At 41.4% G+C, this 23,702-nt stretch overlaps 1 protein-coding gene across 5 annotated transcripts in view; it reads left to right on the forward strand.

Annotated features, from left to right (window-relative positions):
• Positions 1–18,429, forward strand: part of SFXN1 (sideroflexin 1) — a 28,846-nt gene extending 10,417 nt beyond the window's left edge. For 4 of the 5 annotated variants that reach the window (XM_079968004.1, XM_079968002.1, XM_079968001.1 and 1 more), the window contains exons 5-11: positions 2,063–2,138; positions 3,385–3,470; positions 4,250–4,377; positions 4,823–4,872; positions 10,416–10,465; positions 11,799–11,846; positions 14,237–18,429. In XM_079968004.1, the coding sequence (XP_079824130.1) occupies positions 2,063–2,138; positions 3,385–3,470; positions 4,250–4,377; positions 4,823–4,872; positions 10,416–10,465; positions 11,799–11,846; positions 14,237–14,333 (535 nt within the window). In that variant the 3' untranslated portion in view covers positions 14,334–18,429. Of the gene's footprint in view, positions 1–2,062; positions 2,139–3,384; positions 3,471–4,249; positions 4,378–4,822; positions 4,873–6,682; positions 6,803–10,415; positions 10,466–11,798; positions 11,847–14,236 lie in introns of those variants that run through there. The other variant, XR_013836420.1, reaches the window with a different exon arrangement.
• Positions 18,430–23,702: the final 5,273 nt, after the last annotated feature.

Genomic DNA, 23,702 nt, shown 5'->3' on the forward strand with positions numbered 1-23,702 from the left:
GTTTTTCATAGACTGGCTTGACGTGACGACATGTAAGCACAAGGTAAACTATAATGGGGAAATCGAAGTGATGCTAATTTAATAACATTAATATGTAACATGCATATAGCGAGCATTCCAAGCACTTCACGTACACCGCCTCAGTAATATATGCGAGATATTACTAGATGCATGACTGCCTAGTTACTTCTGTCTGGTACTAAAAACAAGTTATTTGCATGTAGATAATCACCCAAGGTCATATCTGCATAATTTGAATGACTAAATTAGGCTACTAATGTATTCTAGACAGCTACTATGGATTGCAGCTGGTATGGGATCAGAGCATTTCAAACAGGCATGTGTGCTTCACTTCTATAGTCCATGAAGTTGTCTGGTTCTGGTGGGGTCTTTTAAATGTCTTGAGAATTATTCATCTGGTCGAGCACATCTGGGAAACATTGAGGTAGAAGACCAAAAGATGTTGCCCAAATGTGACAAGAGCAGAACGAAGATGATGTTCTTGAATGTAGGAGCAGAACTGCCAGTGGTCACAGTACAGCCACTCAGTGTTGCTTGACATCCTAAGCTTGCACACTCAGAGGTTTTGTGTGTGTGTGTGTGTGTGTGTGAGAGAGAGAGAGAGAGAGAGAGAGAGAGAGAGAGAGAGAGATACAATAATTACATGCTCGGAAGTCTTTGCATCAGAGCTGAGGAACCTGAAACCCTCTACATGTTGTTAGACTGTGGTTTCCTTTGTCTCTGATCCTTGGCCATGCTGGCTAGAGCTGGTGGGAGTCCAGCGATATCCAGGGGCCCTGAGGTTCCCCACCGCTGCTCTTTATCCTTCCAGTTGCTTTCTGACCGGTATCAGAGTGTAAAGGCACACAGCGAAGCAACTTTTTTGAAGCTAAGCACCTCTGGGTCTGGTCACTGCCTGGGTGGGAGAGCACTTGAGAGCTTTGTGTATGTGGTGCTGAGCTGGATATAAATGTAAGAAATGAAGTGAATTACTTCCCAAGATATTCTGAGGTGATCTATCTGCCTCTGGTGAAGATGGCTCAAGGTTACTCAGTCTCCTTGCCAGCTTATGATGGCATTAGACCTGATTGGGGCGGGGGACCCTGTTTGGGGGCCGAGATGATGAACGTTGTTAGACTTTTGTTAAGGCTCCAGCCCCAAAATTAGTACCTTGAGGACCCTTTGTATCTTTTCTCCTTCATGAAAAAGACAGTCTGTCCATGCAACTAGATCCTCCTGCTCTCTGATAAATGGACTGGCATAGTTCACCGTATAGTAGAGCTGGCAGAGGAAATAGCTGCAAAAAGAAAGCCATGGCTCATTCTGCAGAGGAAGAGTCTACAAGGATATCTGAAGCTACAAGGATATCTGAAGCTTCTATCATGCTTCTAAACATAGTGAACTGTCAAACGTATGAGGCAGCTTTATTTTGTTAGCCCATTAGCCTGTCTAACCTGCTATCATATGGCATGACTGACAGTGGGTCTCCGAGTGAGATCTTTTAAACGGAATGTAGCAAGGACTGAGATGAGGATGTGTTGCATACAAAAACCACATGCTCTACCACTCAGCTATAAGATCTCAGCCCTCAGTCTAAGCACTGCTTCCATTGAGTCCATCATCACAGTACAGGTGTACACCACCCAGCTGTCAGTTTGGTACCCAAGAATATAGAAGTCATGCTGGATGGGGTCAGAGGCCAGCATCCTGCCATCACAGTGGCTAACCGGATGCCTATGGGAAGCCAGAAGCTGGAACCTGAGGGCAATAGCGCTCCTCACATGTGATACCCAGTGACTGGCATTCTGAGACATACCGCCTCCCAACTGTGGATATAGAACATATAGATCACTTAGGAGTCAGCCACTTAGCATCATAAGTGGGAAAGGGAAAAGTTTGTAACCCCACTAGATGCCTTGACATTATATTCTGGTACAGTTTTGTCTTTCAGCCAGGAGAACATATTACAGTACCATGCCAGTTGTGCTTACATAATTGGAACATATGTGATGTAACATATACGGCTATTGTGCGCACACAAACATTCTTATTTTTGTTTTAGCCAGCTGGGAACAGCCTATGTTTCTGCCACCACAGGTGCTGTTGCAACTGCTCTAGGACTTAACGCACTAACAAAGGTATTTAATCATTTCCTCCGTTTTGCTTTGAGAAAGAGTTTTGATTGTTGTGGAAACTTTTAGTTAATGATTTCCATACGCATGAGGAGTAACAAGGGTTATTGTGGCACCTTAAAAGCCAATGCATTTATTGTGACATGACCTTGCATATTCAGGAGCCCACTTAATCTTTTCATCTGTGGGTTTATCAGTCTCTTGTGACTGAATCCTGTTTGCTTCAGTTCAGTACTGATTCATTTTTATACCTTTGAATATGTCAGCACACAGATGTCAGGGGGAAGTGTTCTAGCCTTGCATTTTCCTTAGCATTTTCTGGAACTTCCAGCTTTCTTTGTACAACAGTTATGTGAGCCCAGGCTTGGATTTACCACCTTACCGAAAATATAGACTCAGTTTCTAGGGCGAGGTCTCTTGCAACTGATATTCAGATAATGTGCTGTTTCTGATTCTTGCATGAAATCCATTTTAGATTTCTTTATAAATAGTTTATACTGCTTGTATAATAAAAATCTAAGCAGTTTACATAGAAACAATGAAACAACATTAACTAATACAAATATAATAATAATACATTTTCCTAAAAGCTAGATAAATGTGATTGCATATCACAAATAAAAACTGAGCGATGCGCAGAACAAAACAAAAATAAAGCTTTGGTATACATTTTAAAGAGGTGTTTAAAGGTCATTTTTATCTCCAGCCCCAAAACATTTAACATGTGCATATCTTCACTGTCCATGTCATGCATCTGATGAAGTAGGATGTTGCCTGGGAAAGCTTCTGCTGCAATAAATCTTCAAGAAAACATGAGACACCCTGCTGTGTTTGCTGACATACTCTAAGATGGCTACACTTCAAAAAGCTTTCACAGAATGACTGCAACTATTTTTCAAAGAGAAAGATAGGGTTTTTTTTTTTAAAAAAAAAAAATGATCATATAGCTTCCCTAAATGGCATTTAATCAAAAACCTGATTTCTGGGAGTGATTATAACTCAACATTTCTGTTCTAAAATATTTTTATGTCACTGGAATACAGTTGAGAAACCACTCTCATTTTTTAAAAGGTACAGTCTATACCACTGTTCTCAAAAGATTCTAGCTTCAGGCACATATATTCTCTGATGTGTTGGCATAGATTCTTAAGATCAGCTTTTCACAAAACAATACTTAAGATGATATTTTAGAGTGGCTGAGGATTGGTGGGGTTTGTCCATCTTCAGGTAACTCTTACTTCTTTTTTCACAGCATGTCTCACCTCTTATAGGACGTTTTGTTCCTTTTGCTGCTGTAGCTGCTGCTAACTGCATAAATATCCCATTAATGAGGCAAAGGTAAGATAAAAATCTAGCATGTGCTACAGAGCACCTCTTGGCTTAGGAGGGATGCTGCAAAATTTGTTCCAAGCCGGACTCTGAAAGGAAATTCAGAGGCTCATTAAAGCTCATTTCAAAGCTGGCACAAGCTTTAAATAGTCCTGAATTCTTCTCCAGCTTTGACTGAAATTGGATGTGACTCCTGTAGAGTCCAGCCTGCAGAGGAAGCCACTTTCACGAAGCCTCACCCACCCACCCCACACCTGATGTCATGACAGCAGGTGTGGAGCAGGTAAGGGCAAGACTTCAAAGGAGCAATCGAGAGCTTAAAACTCCCAAGTTGTTCCTTGAATCCAGAAAGGTAAGTTCCTACCCACACAACAGCTGATGGGTGGATCAGAGTGTGCCTTCAACACTCACACTTTGGCCAGGCAGGGGTGGGGGAGATAGAGATCTGGCCCACCAGCCAGCAAAGATTCCCCACCCTGTGCTAAACCAACCCATGGCTTAGCTTTCAGTGGTGCAGCAGGAGGAGGACTGGGAGAGGAGCACAGTGGCCACAATCCAATCTCTAGCATTTGCACAAAGCCATAGCATTGCTTGAGCATCATGTGCAAACCAGCTCTTATGAATGTAATGAAAAACAAAGCAGGGCTGTTGTTGAAGCTTACAAATGATTAACAAATGTTCTGGAACGTAACTTTAGGAACATAAACAATTTGAGCATATAGTGCCCTTTAAGAGTAACCTTTTGCAATTGTTCAGCTTTTTTCTTTTCTTTTTTTAAAACCCAACAGGGAACTAAAGTATGGTATTCCCATTACAGACGAAAATGGAAACCGATTGGGTGAATCATCCAAAGCTGCCCAACAGGCCATTGTGCAGGTGGTTATCTCACGGATCCTTATGGCTGCTCCTGGCATGGGTTAGTTCATCTTCAGCTAAGCATAAGTAGTGATTGAAATCATGCCCTTCTAAGAACTTTGGCTTCAGTACATTAGATTTGAACAGCTAATGGCTCACACATAAAAGATATTGTAGAGAAACATGGCAGAGTTTTATTTATTTTTACAATGTATCTGCAATGCACTGTTGATATTGTAGCCATTGCTCTAGCTGACCATCAAATATTATTAAAATCTTTTTTTAATTAATTATATCTCTTGTGAAACTTCATGTGCACATTCTCCCTCATCTCCTTATAACCCTTTTTCATCTCCATACATTGCTAATTTATTTATGCATATTAATAGAGTGCCTCAGGAAAGCTATACACTACCAGTAAACTCATTGAAGCATACCTGTTATTAGAAAGTGCTCTGTATACATAGTTTGCTAAGGCTTAAGCATTTCATTCTTTGTTTTTGTAGCCATTCCCCCGTTCATAATGAATTATTTGGAAAAGAAGGCATTTTTAAAGGTAAGCCTAAGCTCTTGAAGATATATTAATTTCCTTCTTACAGCCAGTACAATTAAGAGATCAGTTTTAATGAAATAGCCATTCACAGAGCAATAAAAAGAAAAAGAGAAAATCTGCTGTTATTCCCTGTCCTGCTCTAGGGAACATTTTTGTTTGTGAATAAAACAAGGGGTTGGGGGAGGGGGATGTGAAAGCTCTTCATTCCATTGTGCAAATTAGATCCACACCGTTGCTTTCATAAATTGTAACAAGGAGATATATGTTGATTAAAGCGTTTATGCTAAAAGTCAGGGTTATTTTCAGATGCATGACATCTCCCGCAAGGACCTAATTCGAAGCTGATGTACATGAAGTATGCTGTCACATGGAAGCTGCTTTAAGTTAAAATTGATCCGTATGGCAACGGCTGTCATGCATAAATCGAGTACTGCATGGCAGCTCCCTACATAGTCAGATGACTTTTTCCATCCTGCTGTAAATTTGCTTATTTGGGGCAGAGTGAGAGGTTTGTGGTGGCCTGGAGTCACCTGCCTGAAATATAGTATGCCTCTGAATACCACTTGCTGGGAATCGAAGATAGGCAGATGCTCCAGCGCTCATGTCCTGCTTGCAGACTTCCCACAGGCATCTGGTTGGCCACTGTAAGAACAGGATGCTGGACTAGATGGGCCACGGGCCTGATTCAGCAGGGCTCTTCTTGGATTTTTGTGCATATAAGTGGCTGGTGCATATGAGGGAGTAATCATTAAAGTGGCCTCCATGCTTCTTATGCTCTTGCTGACGGACTAAACATCAAGAATATTACCAGCACCACACATTGTTGCCAACCTATGCGATTCCCCGAGAAGCTGCTCTTTTCATGTAACATTCTGTATGTCGGGGAATTCAGTGTCATTGTAAGATATTAATCTCATGTAGGGCAAGCACAGGGCTTCTGCTGACAGGGTTCATGAGTGAATCCCTCCCATAATTTTTTTCTTGCAACATTGAAGTAAGAATAATTTTCTAGGGACATAGTTCATTAAATATCAGTTATGCTATATAGGCCATCATTATCACCACTGACAGATAGCTACTTGCCTGAGGTTACCTAGTGACTTAGAAAGAGTTTGATCCAAGTCTCCTAGATTGATATGAAGTCTTAGCTGAAATAGGTTATGTATGTGGAATTCACTGCATCATGTTCGAAGAGTCAGTCAGTCAGTTAAATTTATTTGCTAAAATCCACTGGACTTCACAAATGTCTACATTCTAGCACATGTAGCCCCCAGCACACTGGGCGCTGTGTTGCACAATGAAATGTTGTCTAATCCTCTGGGCTGCTAAAGCAAACATGGAAACATAATTCTAGTTACAGGTAGGTAGCCGTGTTGGTCTGCAGTAGTCGAAACAAAATAAAAAAAATCCTTGGATCTGAAGAAGTGCGCATGCACATGAAAGCTCATACCAATAACAAATTTAGTTGGTCTCTAAAGTGCTACTGGAAGGATTTTTTTTTATTATTTTGATGGAAACATAATGTGTAAGTGTATTTATCCCCATCCATCAGCAAATAAGAAATATTCTCTGTAGAATTCCAGTGGGGGACTTGAATATGTTGGAAGAAGCAGGGATGTTTGCTTAAGCATATTACACATTTTGGAGTTAACATTGTTTGCATTTGACTGTGACAAGTTACGTGATGAGCATTTCTGTTGGTTCAGTGATATTTCTTGCAATGGCTAATGAAAAGAGAATGCCATATGTCAAGCAAAGGCTCCATTGGCGTGTATGTAGTTTAATCAACATGAAGATGTTGTAATTTTTTCAGATCAGCACATGTGAAAGAGCCCTTCAGTGACTGTTCAGTGTTCTTTGACACCATCATGACTCCCTTTATGTTTTCCTGCTCCTCCCTGCCCCCTCTCTGCCTCATGGACTGTGAGCTCAGGTGAATCATTGCTCTAAAGCTAGTTAATTATAAGACTTGCTATTGATCAGCCCTGGATCCATTGAGCAATGAACTGCACTTCTTTTTTAAATAAAATAAGCAGCTTCGGCATGTCAGCTTAAAGTTCATTACTTGCACTACTCTGACGCCATCTACAACCTGCTTTATTAATGCATACAGGCTTTAGCATTTTCCCACCATTCCAGATAATAGCTCTTGTTCACTCGGCCTAAGAAAAAAATCTTTACTTTAAAGGTTCAGACAAAGAGAAGGAAAAGAGGGATTCTGTGAAGGTCTTCATTTCTTTGAATCCTGCCGCAGAAACATTGCCTTCCTTTCTAAGAATAATAGTAGTAATTTTTTATTTATACCCCATCCATCTGGCTGAATTTCCCCAGCCACTCTGGTCAGCTCCCAAGAGAATATTAAAAACACAATAAAACTTCAAACATTAAAAACTTCTCTAAACAGGGCTGCCTTCAGATGTCTTCTAAAAGTCAGATAATTGTTTATTTCCTTGACATCTGATGGGAGGGCATTCCACAGGGCAGGTGCCACTACCAAGAAGGCCCTCTGCCTGGTTCCCTGCAACCTCACTTCTCGGAGTGAGGGAACTGCCAAAAGGCCCTTGGAGCTGGACCTCAGGGTCCAGGTTGGACAATGGGGGTGGAGATGCTCCTTCAGATATACGGGGCCGAGGCCATTTAGGGCTTTAAAGGTCAGCACCAAGCCTTTGAATTGTGCTTGGAAACGTACTAGGAGCCAGTGTAGGTCTTTCAGGACCGGTGTTATATGTTTCTAGCTCCAGGTGGCTGTCCTTCTATAACTGTAGTAAATATAACTGTAGTGAATCTTGCTGAGTCATGGAAATGGCTGAAGCTTTCCAAATGTGACTCCCCAAATAAAAGCAGACAGTTCCCCTGAGAGCAGTGGTGAATATGGAGCACGAGGAGTTGGCTGCAGCATAGTAGAAAGAAATGACAGCAGCCCCAAACATGCCAGGCATTGTAATCACTGGGAGTTTGAGAAAAATACGTGATTTTAATTTGAGCAGCAGCCTGGCAGCACTTGCTTTTGTCCTCAGCCGGGGAACAGAGGAAGGAACAAGCAGAAAAGCCATTTCATGCTGACTTTATCTCATTAAAGGTAGTAATAGGAGGTGGGCCATAGTTCAGCGGCAGAGTGTCTGTTTTCATGAAGAATGTCCCAGATTTAATCTCCAGCAAACTGGCACTGAAAGAGACTACTGTCTGGAGTCCATGAAAGTCACTACCAATCAGCATAGGCAATATGATCCAACTTGCTAAAAGGCAGGTGCCAATGTTCCTGGTTAGACCTGAGTCTTAAGACAGAGTAATTTTGGCCCCATTTACCGCACCCACGCAGATGCTCCAGTTCTCACAGTTGTGGGAGGCTAAGTGCTACAAGCTCACCAAACTTGAGTAAAGGTTTCCGGCTAGTATGAGCCGGTCCCATGCATCTGAGAAATACATTTAAACATCCATGTGTCTGTTGAGCATCAGTGGCTCCTCTTGTTCCCACATATAGGAATGTTTTTGTGCGCCTGCTCTATCTGAAAATGGTAGCTGACTTGAATGGTGCTATGAGCCCCAATGCAAATGCTTAGAAAAAGAGACTGCCTGCTGTTGTTTCTCATGATTCTGTGCAACAACAACCTTAAAACAAACTTTAGATTGCCCTTGTGTCCAAGAGGCAGCCCTACACAAAACTGTTCATCGTACAAAAAATGAAACATTTCCGAACAACAGCTTTGAGAAATACAGCGTCATCTTGCATTCAGTGTTAGAACATCTCCAGTGCAGAGTTCTATCCTCTGCCCTTTTGTTATGATTCCATTGGGTGGCATCTACTGGTGTCTGGTTGATCATAAACTGTGGTGCAATAAGAAGTAAATAGGAGTCCTTTGGCTGGCTGGAGTTCTGCCATCTGCTCAGTTTCCAGAGAGATGTAAGTGCTGCATCATTACATGCCGCACCATCCTTGAAGTTTAAAGCTGCCATTTGTTCCTTGACTAGCTGATTCACAGGCAGCAGCTTTGTGGCTTTGGATTCCTGCAGCGCAGAGAGAGCCCCAGTAACCTTAGCTGTCCACATCTGTGGATGTGATACATTTAGGCATTGTTAAAGATCCCTTGTATATGTCTAATCTGGGAACTGATGAGCAGTTCAATATAGTCACTCTGATCCTAAAGGCTTGTTCATCTACATTAATTCCCTAGGAGTAAGCCCCAGTGAACATAGTGGGTCTTACTTCTGAGTAAATATGCACAGAATATTTTCCCTGCCTCTTTCCCTCATATCTAAAGCACAAAATCTATAGTTCCACATTTGCTGCTTATTTCCAGCTATTTAACACTTCATTCTGATCCTTAATACAATAGCAGTTTGTGGAATGCTTTTTACTTGAAAATCATAATTGCACACATCCATTGTAATTCTAACCAATTAACTATTTTACTTTTAATCTTCATCCTGTTTATGATACCATATATGAAAGGGAATGATTGTTTTAAGTAACAGAAGCAAATTCAATATAGAAGAGGCTTGCTGTGGTTTGGTTTCATTAGCATTTACTTTCTGGTAGAAGTCTTAACACAGCATCTTTATAATATCCCTTAAATGATTAATTGTTGCAAGATTAGTTTTGCTTGATGATGTGACAATAAACTGTGCATAGGATTTGTATGCTGTGAAACAATGCATTGGGTTTTTTTAGATGTTATAATAATTCCCAAAGAATAGCTGGTCCTTACTGACACAGGAACAACAGTTGATAATGGGAAAAGGGGAGGCTTGTCTATCAGTTTTTATGAAGTTTTTAAAAGTTTTTTTCCCAAAGTGAGGGTAGGGGTAGGATTATATTACTCTTGCTTATAGAGAAATACCACAGAATGCAACCCCTGCCCCAGTTTCTCTTTAAGTGGCACTTGCAATTCTTTAAAAAAGAAATTCGGTGCAACTTTAAAATATACATTGGAATGAATCCTTTTGCATTATTTAACAAATGCAATATGGGATCACATGTTATAGAAAGTCCTAACATTGTTCACATTGTCTGAGTGATTCCTCAGTACTTCCTGATGTGTGTATTTTTACTACAACTATATAACAACCTCTAAAGCACCCATCCCAGGGTTTTAATGGATAACAGCAATGAACATTTTCAAAACCTGAAGGCCCAAGCCTTTCCCCCTATAGCAATGGCAGTGCTTTCAGTGGAATTTTACAAAAGTAATTCATCTAATTGCAAAAAAGGAATGCTTTTATCCCTTAAACACTCTGTGTGTCTGATATTATAATACTGCCCTACTTTTAGAAATCTGTCCTGCTGCTAAGAACACATGGACTAATCAGCAAAGTCAGGGTGTGTGGGTGCCTATTGACCTTGGAGGCTATAACATCTGACTCTAAGGCTGGGAATGTTTGCAGAACAAATAGTAGTTAGGTGTGTGTTCAAGCATGCCTTCTCCATTTTGCATAAATTTTCAGAGTCCATGTGCTTTGAAAAGGTCTGGACCCAAGAACATGAATAGTACATATGTGGTGAGAGGAAATATCTCATTTCATCATGTCACATTTCTTTTAAAACGCAGAGGTTTCCATGGATGAGTGCCCCCATTCAAGTGGGTTTAGTTGGCTTCTGGTGAGTAAATAAATAAATAAAAATGAATTCATGGGGATATGGTTGTGGTTATCATAACAATGTTTCCTTCTGTGAAAGATGTTGATTTTGAACCCTAAATGGGGAATTGCACATTGAGCTTCATGTGTGCAGTGTGGCTGTGTATCTTGTGTTTTCTTTAATTCCAGCAATGGTGGGAGGGGCAATTGCTATTGAGATCACAACATGTGGAAAGAATAGGATTGTCCTTTCCCTCTTCCCCTATGACCCCATCCAAAAAACGACCCACCAGGTTCAGCTGAAATCAATTAAAGAAAAGCTAGTGGCTTCACAGAGACATCTGATTGGTGTCTGTGAGGACCAAGTGCTAGACTAGATGGGCCTTTGATCTGGTTCAGCAGAGACAATACCTGCATGCTACACATTAAGCATAATGTGTAGTTTTGACTTTGGCACAATGAGGCCATCAAAGCCTCTCTTTAAGACTAAGGCAAATAACTTGGAGAAAGTGCTATGATAACCTTTTCTCAAAGCAGCTACTGGGCAAGCAATGCAAAAAAAAAAGCAGACCTTGAGCTTCTGGAATAGGCTGACTTCGTCTTGGTTGGGGAAGATACAGAGCAAACCAAAGGGGAGGAACAGGGGGCCATATAAGCCCAGAGGGGGAAACGGCATGTCATAGTACGGAGTCAAGGAACTTCTAGTCCACAGGCCAATCCTGGCCCACCAAGGGGTTGTCAGCTGATAGGCGGGGGGGCAGGGTTTCATCAGCTGTGTGGGGATTACTGGCCTATGCAAAAGCACCCATGGAAACAGCTTGCACACAGAAGCTACTTCAACGAGGTTTAAGACATCGTCTTCTCCAGAGGCTCAAATGAGAGCATAGGGCTGCCTCCTGCCTTTCCTTTAAAGTCCCCAATATGGTGGGACTTGGAAAAGGCTTTGTGAGCCTTATCCTGCTCCCCATTTAAACCTCCAAGTTTTGGAACTCAAACTGGGTAGGGAGGAGTCTCACAGAACCCTTTACAAGTCTCCCAGTGGTTCCTTTTCAAGCCTCCCATATCAGAACCGTGTTCATTACTATCAGCTCTGTTGTATAGTAAATAAATTGAATGTAGCACATAAAGAAAGTGATGCAAGAGCAAAGGAAAGAAACAAGGGGGAGTTCCATGCATCTGATGAAGTGGACTTTAGCCCATGAAACCTTTTGCTGCAATATCTGTGCTTTTAATATTGATGTCCAGAGTTAGGATTTTAAGGTGCTTTGAAACTATCTGCACATTTGAAAGAGGCCAGTTCGTACTTTGAGGACAGTTACCCCCAAATAACCTAACTTAATGCTTGTCTTTTCCAGTTTGGTGTTCGCAACACCTCTGTGCTGTGCATTATTTCCACAAAAAAGGTAATGTGTGTGTGTGTGTGTGTGTGTGTGTTTTTAAAAAAATACTTTGGGCTATGGTGAGAGGTAAGATTATGCTGAGCACATTGCAAAAAATTTAGAAAACAAAGAGTCATCATCATTTCTATGGCTATGAGCAGAGAGACATTCCAGAAGTCAGAACATAACCCCCCCCCCTCTTTTTTTTAAGTCTGGAAGTAAGAAATTTTCAAAATGGCCTTATTATTAGGGTAGGTTCCCAGCCCAAAGTCTGCTCTTGCTAGCTCTGAGGAAGCAGGTTGGGTAGCACTTCTGTTCTAATCCTGCCTGGCATAGTAAGATCAGATCTTTCTCACGTTCATTTTCCTCGCCTTCACCCCATTTACTTGTAGTTACTAACAGTGCTATTTTTCTAGAAAAAGCGGTGCCAGAACTCACCATGAACACCCGCCTTGTTCTCTTATAATGACAATGGCGCCCACCTGGAACTGAGTTCCGGCTGGGGGGGGGGGGGAGCCCTGATTCTGTCTTTAAACACTTTCTCATTCATGACTATGTGAGGAAGGTGATGCAGCTGTTTCCCAGCCAATGAGAAACCACTCTGTTGCCTCTTCAACTCCTTTTACTTAGGAGTGGGACTTTCAGCAGCAGGTTACCTTGTTCCTATGCAGATTGGTGGTCCCAAACTCTCCCCTTGTTACTGCCATATCAGCTTAGAATAAATTAGTAAAGGTAAAGGTAAAGGTACCCCTGCCCGTACGGGCCAGTCTTGACAGACTCTGGGGTTGTGCGCCCATCTCACTTAAGAGGCCAGGGGCCAGCGCTGTCCGGAGACACTTCCGGGTCATGTGGCCAGCGTGACAAAGCTGCATCTGGCGAGCCAGAGCCACACACGGAAACACCGTTTACCTTCCCGCTGGTAAGCGGTCCCTATTTATCTACTTGCACCCGGAGGTGCTTTTGAACTGCTAGGTTGGCAGGCGCTGGGACCGAGCAGCGGGAGCGCACCCCGCCGCAGGGATTCGAACCGCCGACCTTTCGATCGGCAAGCCCTAGGCGCTGAGGCTTTAACCCACAGCGCCACCTGCGTCCCTTTAGAATAAATTACTGTCAGTTAAATCAATAGCACAGACCTCAAACACAGGTCTGTTCTTTAGAGAAACAGATCCAAGACAATGCAACAACAGACAATACATAAAACCTTAACTAAGGACTACGTGCATGGAACACCACCACCTAGTGGTTGGTGGTGTTGCTTATATAATAATCACTCCTTCTTCACCTCCCAGAGAAAGCCCAGGAGAAGAAGCACAGCAGTCTTCCTGCCTTCTTTCTCATCACCACAGGCATTTTCTTGGTTGTTTTCTGTAGCTACCCACTGGGGTTATGCTCTACAGTCATTCAGCCAGATTACTAATGGGCTGCTGTGGGGAAGGATGCCATAGATTCCCTAAGAGCTTCTTCACACTGAAGTGCTTTATCCTGCAAGCCAGTATAGGATCATGGGGGGAAACCTTACAGAGGCACCTGGAACGTCTTTCTGTTGAAGATGAACAGCTTTGGTGTTCTCTGTTGCAACACTGTGGTCCTTTGTGCCACCTTGTATAAGGGATATGTTTGCTTCTGCATTGAGCTCTAAAGGAAGCTACATAAACAAAGTTTGACTCCCATTTGCTGGGATCAATAAATATAAACTTAATTTCATGGATTGATCAAGGTTCTTTCGTGGAACCAGAAATCCCCCTGCTGCTTCTCTTCTGGCACATGAATGCTGATTTAACTCAAAGTAGTTTGATTGTTAACATTATTTCCCCTCTTGGCTTCGAAAAAACCTATGAGTTGCATATAGCCAAAGCAGTTCCAGGCTTAGCTTGAGAGGGATCAGAATTTATCACGCTTAGGTGGGTATTCTCTGGTGTTGACATGTTAAAGAGTTCTGTGACACAGTTTTTGATTGTAACTGCATGCCTTTGTTTTCACACATGCTAAACTGTTTTTTATTATTAAGAGTGAATGCAATTATATTGTTAGCAATCAGTTTTAAAGACCTGTTGGTGATACATGAACTGTTAGGCCAAGTTTAATTTATAAGTGAAAGCTTAATGGTTCATGTAAAGCACATTTTCCTGGCTGACACATTAACATACCTCACCAGTTAACTTTAGCCAAGCAAAACAGCCAAGCAAAAACTTGAAAATCTTCTTCTGTGGCTCATAATGTTGAACAAGGACTATTTGATGTGCAAGTAAATACTTTTAGAATTGATAAAGAAGTACCCTTAATACAAAATCATATTTGATATAAATTCCAACTTTTTTAAAAAATAAATCATCATCATAAAGCTTCACCACTTGCATGTATGAAATTTGATCATGGGTTGTATGTGACGTCTCTTCTATTTTTCTTTTGCTCAGTTCCATGTCTGTAACTCGTCTGGAGCCAGAATTACAAGCCAAGATCCAAAAGAGCAACCCTGAATTGGAGCGTGTGTATTTTAACAAAGGGTTATAATTTGTAGAAGACAAAATATCCCTCAATGACAATTAGGTGAACCTATTTTAAATTGTAAGAAAGCTTTGTTGAAGACAACTCGGTCCTAGTGTATTATTTCAATTTTACACTTTTCTTTTTTTAGCACTGAGGTTATTTAAGCATTGCAATATAATTTTCCTAATTGTGGCCTCAAATTGCTGTCGATGCCATTACTTCACTGTCCACTTTGTTTTTCTGCTGCCAATATTTAAAACAGTTCCCATTAACTACTCTCAAGAAGCTAAAGATGAGATTCCTTTGGAAAATGTTGCAGACAGAAGGAGATCACAGGATGCTAATTTAGATTTGCTGCCTTTCTCAATTTTGCCCTGCGGTAGGGTTGCCATACGTCTGGGAATTCCAGGACATGTCCTCTTTTGGTGGTCCTCCATGCCCCTCTGGGGGGATTTTACATTTTAAAGAAAATGTCCTGGATTTTGGTTTTTTTTATTTTTTAAAAAATAGGGCTCCATGCTCTGGCTTCAATCCTAAAAAAGCTCAACAACTTTTTGTGTCCGAATTTTTACCTCTTGAAATATGGCAACCCTACCCTACAGGAAAGCAAAGAGCAAGTGCATCTTTGCTATTATATTTATACCTACAGTTCAGGTGGTAATTCTCCATCAGATTCCTTTCCTCAAAGGCCCAGAGTGTGAATGTGTGGTTTGCATTTGATACTGGGTTCATAAGTTGCCTTATCTCAGTTATGTAACAAGTATTTGGTGATGGGTGGGAGAAGTGTGATGGGTGGGGGAACTTGAATGATGTAGAGCAAAGGAAAGCTATCTTCCCCCATCACTTCTGAAATCACTTAACTAATACAGTGAAAGGAAACTGCTAATCACAGAAAACATAGCCTCTTATAGTGTGCAAAGTTCCCACAGATGGAGCAAACTCACCAAATTGCTCCAAATTGCCTTTGAGCCTATCCAAGTGTTGTGCAGGGTACATGGTACAGTCCTCTCATTAGGGGTTGCATTTTAAATGTGTCCCATGTTAAAATGTGTGCATATAAAGTTAGTTAGTATACTATGCTAACTCTCTGGTTGCAGAAAAAAACCACCCTGTCCAACGTGTGAATTCACTCTTAGTCATGGTGCCTGGCATACTGCAGCGTCGGGCAGGATCCTAATGGCTGCCAGACTTAATTTGTGCTGCTTAATTAGTGGCAGTTGCCAAATTCTTGGGGAAATCAAGAGGGGGGGGAATCAAAAGACTGGGTTTCTGCATGACATTCATAAGTTTCATTTGCCTTAACTGACATGTTTCCCCAGAGATGGGGGTGTATTAGTTCTCTATTTCCTAGCCTTATTTTTTCATATCTGACAATCACATTCTTGATACAATATTTTAAGTCCAGTCACATGAAAACACTGTGCTGCTAAAAACAATGGCAAGAGTGCCCTATTTTCCACCCCAAATGAGTTGTGTCACTTTATAATATTGGTGGTTGTTGGTCAACTGTTTTAAGAAGCACAGACATTGTTTATAGTACTTTTAATCCACTGCTTATTGATTATGTTTTGCAATCCTTATTTATAGTGTGATCCTGTGAGGGGTAGGCTGCTATTATTTCTGAAAACCAGGGCAGACCAAACCTTTCTGCCCACCCCCCAAAAGCCACCTGGGAAGACTATGTCTGAGTTAAGATTTGAACCCAGGTTCTAATACTCTGTTCACCAATCATCAACATTTCACTGTAATTTCAGTATGCCTGACATACCTACTTCATTGCTACTACTTATCTTTTCATGTATGGTAAACCATTTTTAATGTCACAGTGAAGACCCCTTTGTACTGGTATCAATAGATCTACCTCTGTACTCAACAAAATTGTTAGCCAGCATAGACCCTGGCCTTTGTCCATGTTCAAAATAATACACAATCAGTGAGTGTTGTCCTACCAATGTGGTAGTAACTTTATATGATAACTATTGTCTAGATGTGTTAGACACAACATAGAATTGAAACATGCCATACAGCCGAGTCTTGTTTAGCTGCAGTTGATGTTCATCTTCGAACTGAAAGGAGGAGATCTAATGCTTGATCTGAACGTTTTGCTTTGAAAGACCCACCAACAGTGGGATTTGCAGAGTAAAGTCTGTGGTTTTCAAGCTGTTTTCCAGGAAGGCCTGGGGTTGCTTAGAAGCTTATCATGACTTTCTCAGTGAAAGGATCAATAACAGGAGACAAGCTTTCCTGAAAGGCAGCTTAGCAAGCACTACCAGTCTTCCCTACAGCAAGAATGAAAGCATCTGGTATATTGTAAATTTCACTCTCAGCTCATATGGGACATTAATGAGAAGGTCAACAGGCCTGGCTGAAGCCCCAGATGAACTAAGCTGTCTGTGTTTCCCCAGCTTGGGTCTCCAGCCAGTTTGGGGCTACAATTCCCATCATCCCTTGCTAGCAAGACCAGTAGTCAGGGATGATGGGAATTGTGGTCCAAAAGCAGCTGGAGACCCAAGTTGGGGAACTACTGCTCTAGAACAAGGGTGGCTAATGCTTGGTTCGCCAGATGTTGCTGGACTACAGTTACCATCATCCTTGACCATTGGTGCTGCTGGCTGGGGCTGCTGGGAGTTGGATATCAGCAACACATGCAGAGGTTACTCACCCATGCTCCCAATTTTTTGAAATTATATTGGGAAATTCCTACAGCACAGCTATTTCATGTGGAAATGAGCACCTGAATACAGAGAGATTGGAAACACTGGGGAAAGTGTGATTTAGGTATTGTTTTTAAACAACCTTTTTGCCTCTATTTCGTTCAGTATTGCCAAATACCTCGTGCTGCTTTCTTAGACTTTGCACTTTCCCCATTGTTGACATGCATCAGCACTAGTTTGAAAAATGATAGTGTGACAAATCATTTGCCTTTAAATAGGAGTGATGTGATAGGCGACAAGACTGCTCCTGTGACCAGGTGGCCACAGTGAAATGCATTTGCACCCATTTCAAAGCAGTTAGGGACAAGGGGCAATTCTGCTGTACGATCAAAGGATAGTACAGGCTGGTTGCAACTCTGACTTGTGAAATTGTGCTACTCAAGATGCAATCTTTTTAAAATGATCTAGCAGCCTGGTTGTATCACATCTACTTAGAATTAAGTCCCACTGAGTTAACTAGGGATTTGCCATCCAGTAAAGAGGCTTCGGACTTTGACTTAGGTTGCACTGACCTGGTTTTCCTGGTGAATTCTAAAATAAATAATGGCAATAAATAATTCTATGGGAGAAGAAATGTGCACTTCAGTTAAACAGCCAAGAAATCACAGAAAATAACAATTTGGTCCCTCTTTTAAAGTGCTTGAATTTTAAAACAAAAATCTGAAACTTCCCAGTAGCTCTTCTCTTTAGTTGTTTGATCCGTTTTGTGTAGCCTCCATGTTTTTGGGAAAACTGGGTATTCATGAGTGGTATACATGGAATAACATTCTGCAGCACAGAGTTGTATCCAGTTAAATCACTGCATGTGAGGAACACGCTTTGTGAGTGCAGCAGAATCTTCCCTCCCTGTTTTATCATATGCACACCCTAAATCTCCAGACTACATTGGGGGTGCAGGAGACACCTGGGGGAGGAGGAGGGGAGTTCTGTTGTGCCAACAGAAGTCATTCTGTGCACATAATGATTTAGCTGGATACAACCCAAATAGTTTTATTGATAGATTTAACCAGGATAAAGGAGAATTCTTTTGCCCCATGGAAGTACATGCATATTCACACAAACGTATTATGCAGTGTAATTTTTTTTTTAATTAAACAGGTTTAATAATTGTGGCATGTTTCTTGGTGGTATTAAGCAGAACAAAATAGTATTAAGATCAGCCAATTTACACTGATCTTGTAAAAATAGATTTTTTAAAAAAATAATTCCAATAAAGTGCAATAAAGTCGTATGCCTAGGAAAACTGCCAAATTATATTTCTACATTTGGAAAATGATTCTGGATTACATTGTGACCGAAGAACATTTTTGATGTTAGTATTAACACAATGTCTTGCCAGTGTTGATGGAATTTATTGTGGTATTTTAAAAGTATGCTGGATGAAATATTAAAAGCAGTGACTGGCATGAATGGTGGTGGTCTCTGTTTGAAACAAACTTTAGGAGGGCAATGTTTACGCTCACAGGGATATTCTTGTGTATGGGTAAGCTACTTTACATTAGATGGTTTCTTCCAACCAGATACAAACTAAGTGTAAACAAAAAAAAGTGTATTGCATGCCTGAGAATGAATTGTAGTTTCCCCCTTAATGGTTTCAGCAGAAAAATTATCAAACCTCTGCTTGTGTAAAAGTTTTAAGTGGACAAGAGGCAATTTATATAACACGCAAGTACAATAACATCCATTTTTCCATCTGTACTCCTTAATTTGAGGTGGGGATTCACTTTGATTCCAGACTCCTGGCCCAGTTCAAAATTCCAATCTCTTCTATATGAGCTTCAAAAGTGGAGTGTTCTCTCTCTGCATTTCCAGAACGTTGTTGCTTTTAGGTGGGATTCAATCACATAACAGCAAATTCGAGTGGTGCAGTTCCAGTTGACTGGCAGGCCTTGCACAAGAAGCCCGCTTCCCCAAAGGACTGGGCTTTTTCCAATAAGAAAAGTAATAGGAAGATGCACTGTGAAATATGGGATAGCATTTCCTTGACACAACTTCATCTAGCCTCCCCACAAACAAATCAGGATGAATGCTCAATAAACAAGTCATCTGGGCATGTGTATCTCTCCCACCCCAGCACATTCCCCTGAATGCCAGAAACACATTATTTTACCTAAAACAAAGCAAATGAAGATAGTGGGTCAGGGTGCAACTCATCTGTTTGCCAACATCAGCTTAGAGCAGAGGAATCGCTAGCTTTGACAATCACTTTCTCTCCGCTGTGGGAGAAGGACTACAAAACAAAGCCCCCTGCACTTTTTACTTATTAAACCTACTTTTAAATCCATTTTTCCTCCCATTGAGGGGGGGGGAATCAATTTATTCTGCTCACAAGTCAGAGTGGGAATGAATGCAGTCTCTGGGAAGAGAAGGAACTAGGGCAGGAATAAAAGTGTCATGGTGTGATATTTCATGAATATAGTGCAGCACTTCTGTGTTCCTGCAGGCAAGCTATGGGAGGTGCAGAAGCAGGGGAGGGGATAAAGAGACAAGAGGGGTCACTTTTCCTGCTTATTTTTTATTTGTGCAGACCCATTGTAAGTCACAAATCTTTGGTGAAACTTACTATTTCAGGCTTGTTGTCATGTGGAATACAGTACAGTGGTACCTCGGGTTAAGTACTAATTCGTTTCGGAGGTCCTTTCTTAACCTGAAACTGTTCTTAACCTGAAGACCACTTTAGCTAATGGGGCCTGCTGCTGCTGCCATGCTGCCAGAGCACGATTTCTGTTCTCATCCTGAAGCAAAGTTCTTAACCTGAGGTACTATTTCTGGGTTAGCGGAGTCTGTAACCTGAAGCGTATGTAACCCGAGGTTTTGTTTGTTTAGTTGTTCAGTCGTGTCCGACTCTTCGTGACCCCATGGACCAGAGCACGCCAGGCACTCCTGGCTTCCACTGCCTCCCGCAGTTTGGTCAAACTCGTGCTGGTAGCTTCAAGAACACTGTCCAACCATCTCATCCTCTGTTGTCCCCTTCTCCTTGTGCCCTCCATCTTTCCCAACATTAGGGTCTTTTCCAGGGAGTCTTCTCTTCTCATGAGATGGCCAAAGTACTGGAGCCTCAGCTTCAGGATCTGTCCTTCCAGTGAGCACTCAGGGCTGATTTCCTTAAGAATGGATAGGTTTGATGATCTTGCAGTCCATGGGACTCTCAAGAGTCTCCTCCAGCACCATAATTCAAAAGCATCAATTCTTCGGCGATCTTCAGTAAGGGCACTAGGTGGCAGCACCTCCCCTTTCCGGTTTTCTGTTATAAGGAAATAACACTCCAAGTGTTCATCACTGCTCTCTTTGGAGGACCAAATCTCATGCTCACCCAATATGTGAATCCAAGAAGCTTCATGGAAAAATGGGTACTGCAGACCCACCCCCACAAGGTAGTATGAAACTTACACATGGATGCAAGCTTAATTCATTTAATTTTATCCCCTGCATTTTGAGAGGATGGAATTGTGCGAAATAGTCCTCTGCATGTACTGATGTATATGTGTGGTAACTGCATCACATTCCTTCCTTCCTTCATATTTAGTTCACTTTTCCACACACAAAAACCATGCTGAAGTGGCATACAATGAAGAAAGCAGTAATACATTTTAAACGATAAAACATAAAAACTCTTGCATAACGATATAGCGAAACAATAACATGGTAACAATTTCCTACTAATATTGCAAAACAAATACAATAACATACAAACAACCACAATTCAATACTGTAACGTTAACTAGATCACTTAAGCAACATGCAGCAACCCATAGCAAAAACAACAAAGGCGCTTCACAGTTTCAGGTTAGTCCTGGAAACGGGGGAGGGGGGGTAGCTTTTTTTCATCCTTGAAAATTACATACAGCTGAAAGGAAGTTGAGAGATTAATACATGTCCCACTTATTCTTTCAGCTTTTCAAGACTTAGTTTAATTCTACTACAGTGGTACCTCGGGTTAAGTACTTAATTAGTTCCGGAGGTCCGTACTTAACCTGAAACTGTTCTTAACCTGAATTACCACTTTAGCTAATGGGGCCTCCTGCTGCTGCTGTGCCGCTGGAGCACGATTTCTGTTCTCATTCTGAAGCAAAGTTCTTAACCTGAAGCACTATTTCTGGGTTAGTGGAGTCTGTAACCTGAAGCGTATGTAACCCAAGGTACCACTGTAGATCTTAACATCTATAGGTGTGAAACTTTCTGTCTGTCTTTTGGGGGGTGGCTGACCTGGGGGAGGCAGACAGCAGTGACCAGAGAAGAGGGTGTCCACAGTACTTGCTCAAAAATCAAAATGTGCTCACATACTTGAAAAGGTTGGCATGCCCTTTTCTGTACCATACATGGAAGGTTGAGGAAGCAGGGAGCCTGGAAAATCATTTTCTTCTGAAGGAAAAAAATATTTGATGAAGAGGAAGATTTAGAGCCCACTTTACTGTACCTTAAGGAAACCTCAGTTCAGCAAAAACAGGCATGCATGTACTACAGGCTCATGCTGTTTAGCCCCTTTGAACAATACTAAACCTGAGTCTGAAGACATTTTTCAGCATCATCTGGTCTTCTATGAGAACAGAATTATATAAAATGCAGATGATCATTGGGGGATAGATTAAATTCTCATGCAAAGCTTCTCATCATGCTCAGGGCTCCCAAAACCAGCTCTTACCTTCAACTGTTGCCATGCAAGCAACTGCCCTTCCTGTGTGCCAGGCCTGAAGCGGGCATACAGAGAAAGGCTCCTCCTATATGGCATAGAAACTTCATAACAAAGACAATAACTGACTTGGGTCATTACCATTTTAAACTGTGCATACTGACCAAAAAATTAGAAGCTTTCCCCCTGAGAGTCATTTTCAGTTTTCTCTCCAATTAGTTTGATTTTCTATTTCTTTATCGTTTCCAAAATTACAATAGCCATTTCCTCAAAGGGCAAATGATTTAATTTAATAGCATTACAGAAACATCTCTGACACTGCATTAACAAGCGCAGTGATTCACAAGGCTGTGTTTGATGTTCACCAGATGGAGAAATGACCTGCTTGACAACGTACGCAATCCAGCCGATCTGCATTTGCATGACTTTATTGAGGTGATATTCTGACTAATAAGAATAAGAAATAATGGTGACACCTATGAGAAATATGTTCCTCTAGGGGCGGCTCAAACTGTTTGCATTGCCCACAAATGCAGCCTACCAGCCACTACCAAATGCTTTGCCAACCCCCCCCCCCACACCTGGCCAAGCTCTCTCCCTTCACACCTTGCCCCACCAAAAAAACCCTTCCTTTACACTACCCCAACCCAGGGCCAGATTTAGGTTTGATGAGGCCCTAAGCTACTGAAGGTGATGAGGCCTTTTATATGTCCAGCTGTCCTTTGTCAACAACAAATTGTCACTGTTTTTTGTGTTGAACATATGCTATATGGTAATTTATGGACCTAACAGGTATCTAAAGCCATTTGCTGTATGTAGTTTTATTTTATTTGTTTTTTATCTTATATTTTGGAAATGTACACCCTGGTTTTTTCCTTTAAATTTTTTGGGGGCCCCCAAGAGATTGGGGCCCTAAACTATAGCTTGCTTAGCTTATGCAGTGGTACCTCAGTTTATGAACAGCCCTGTTTATGAACTATTCGGTTTACGAACTCCGCAAAACTGGAAGCAGTGTTCTGGTTTGCGAACTTTACCTCAGTCTATGAATGGAAGCCAAATGGTAGAAACCGGCGGCGGGAGGCCTCATTAGCATAGCTGTCAACGTTTCCCTTTTTTAAGGGAAATTCCCTTATTCCGAATAGGATTCCTTGCAAGAAAAGGGAAAAGTTGACAGCTATGCTCAAAGTGTAAGGAAAATAAAATACCTTCCTGATGATTTTGTGCTTCTAAAACACAAGGAAGTAAGGAGACCACATCTATAAAGTCTGGTTGGGTGTATTAGTAGGTAAGTTAAATGAACTCCCATAATGAAAAAAGCAGAACAGCTTAGAGGATCAATAATAATTTAAAAAACCCATAACTGATATTTATCACTATAATAGCTTCAATGAAAGGGAATACATAAACCTAAATGATTATGTGTAGCATCATTTTTATTAGCCTATTTTGTTTAATAAAATGCCTTTTAAAGCTGTGTTGGCTGTTTTGGTAGCCTGAAAGTCACATGACCCTGAAGTTTCCTTTATCATTGATTATTTATGTGCCCAGCAAAAGCTCAGGCTCGTAAAAGCATATGGGTTTATATTTAAGGGCTAAGTCACTTTGCCTTGCAAACCTGGGGAGTGGGTTATTTGTTTCATCCTGCCCTAGAGACAAAAAATGTCATTGATAAGGCAGCCCCAGCCCTTAGGCTTAAAATTTAAGAGACATGACACAAAAGGGGAAAGGGATTGGGACAGAAAAGGGGGGGGGAGCAAATTCAGACATGATTCCTTAGTTACAGAGTTCTTGCAATGACCAGCTGGAATGGAAAGAAAGGGGGAGCACAAGGAGGCTGGGATACTTTGGTGTTGATGGAAGATGCTTGTAAAGGCTTCGTTTTCAATAATGTTTTACATCTGAGTGCTTAAAATACCCTTCGTTGTTAAATTCAGGGCAGGGAAAGGATCTGTCGTATTCCAAATGGGAGATAGTGCTGAAGTTCATTCAATTAGCTGAAGGTACCTAATTATGTGTTCTTTTATTTCCACGCTATTTTAAAATGTAAGA

The sequence above is a fragment of the Podarcis cretensis genome (assembly GCF_951804945.1).
Source record: "Podarcis cretensis genome assembly, chromosome: 2".
Classification (NCBI taxonomy): domain Eukaryota; kingdom Metazoa; phylum Chordata; class Lepidosauria; order Squamata; family Lacertidae; genus Podarcis; species Podarcis cretensis.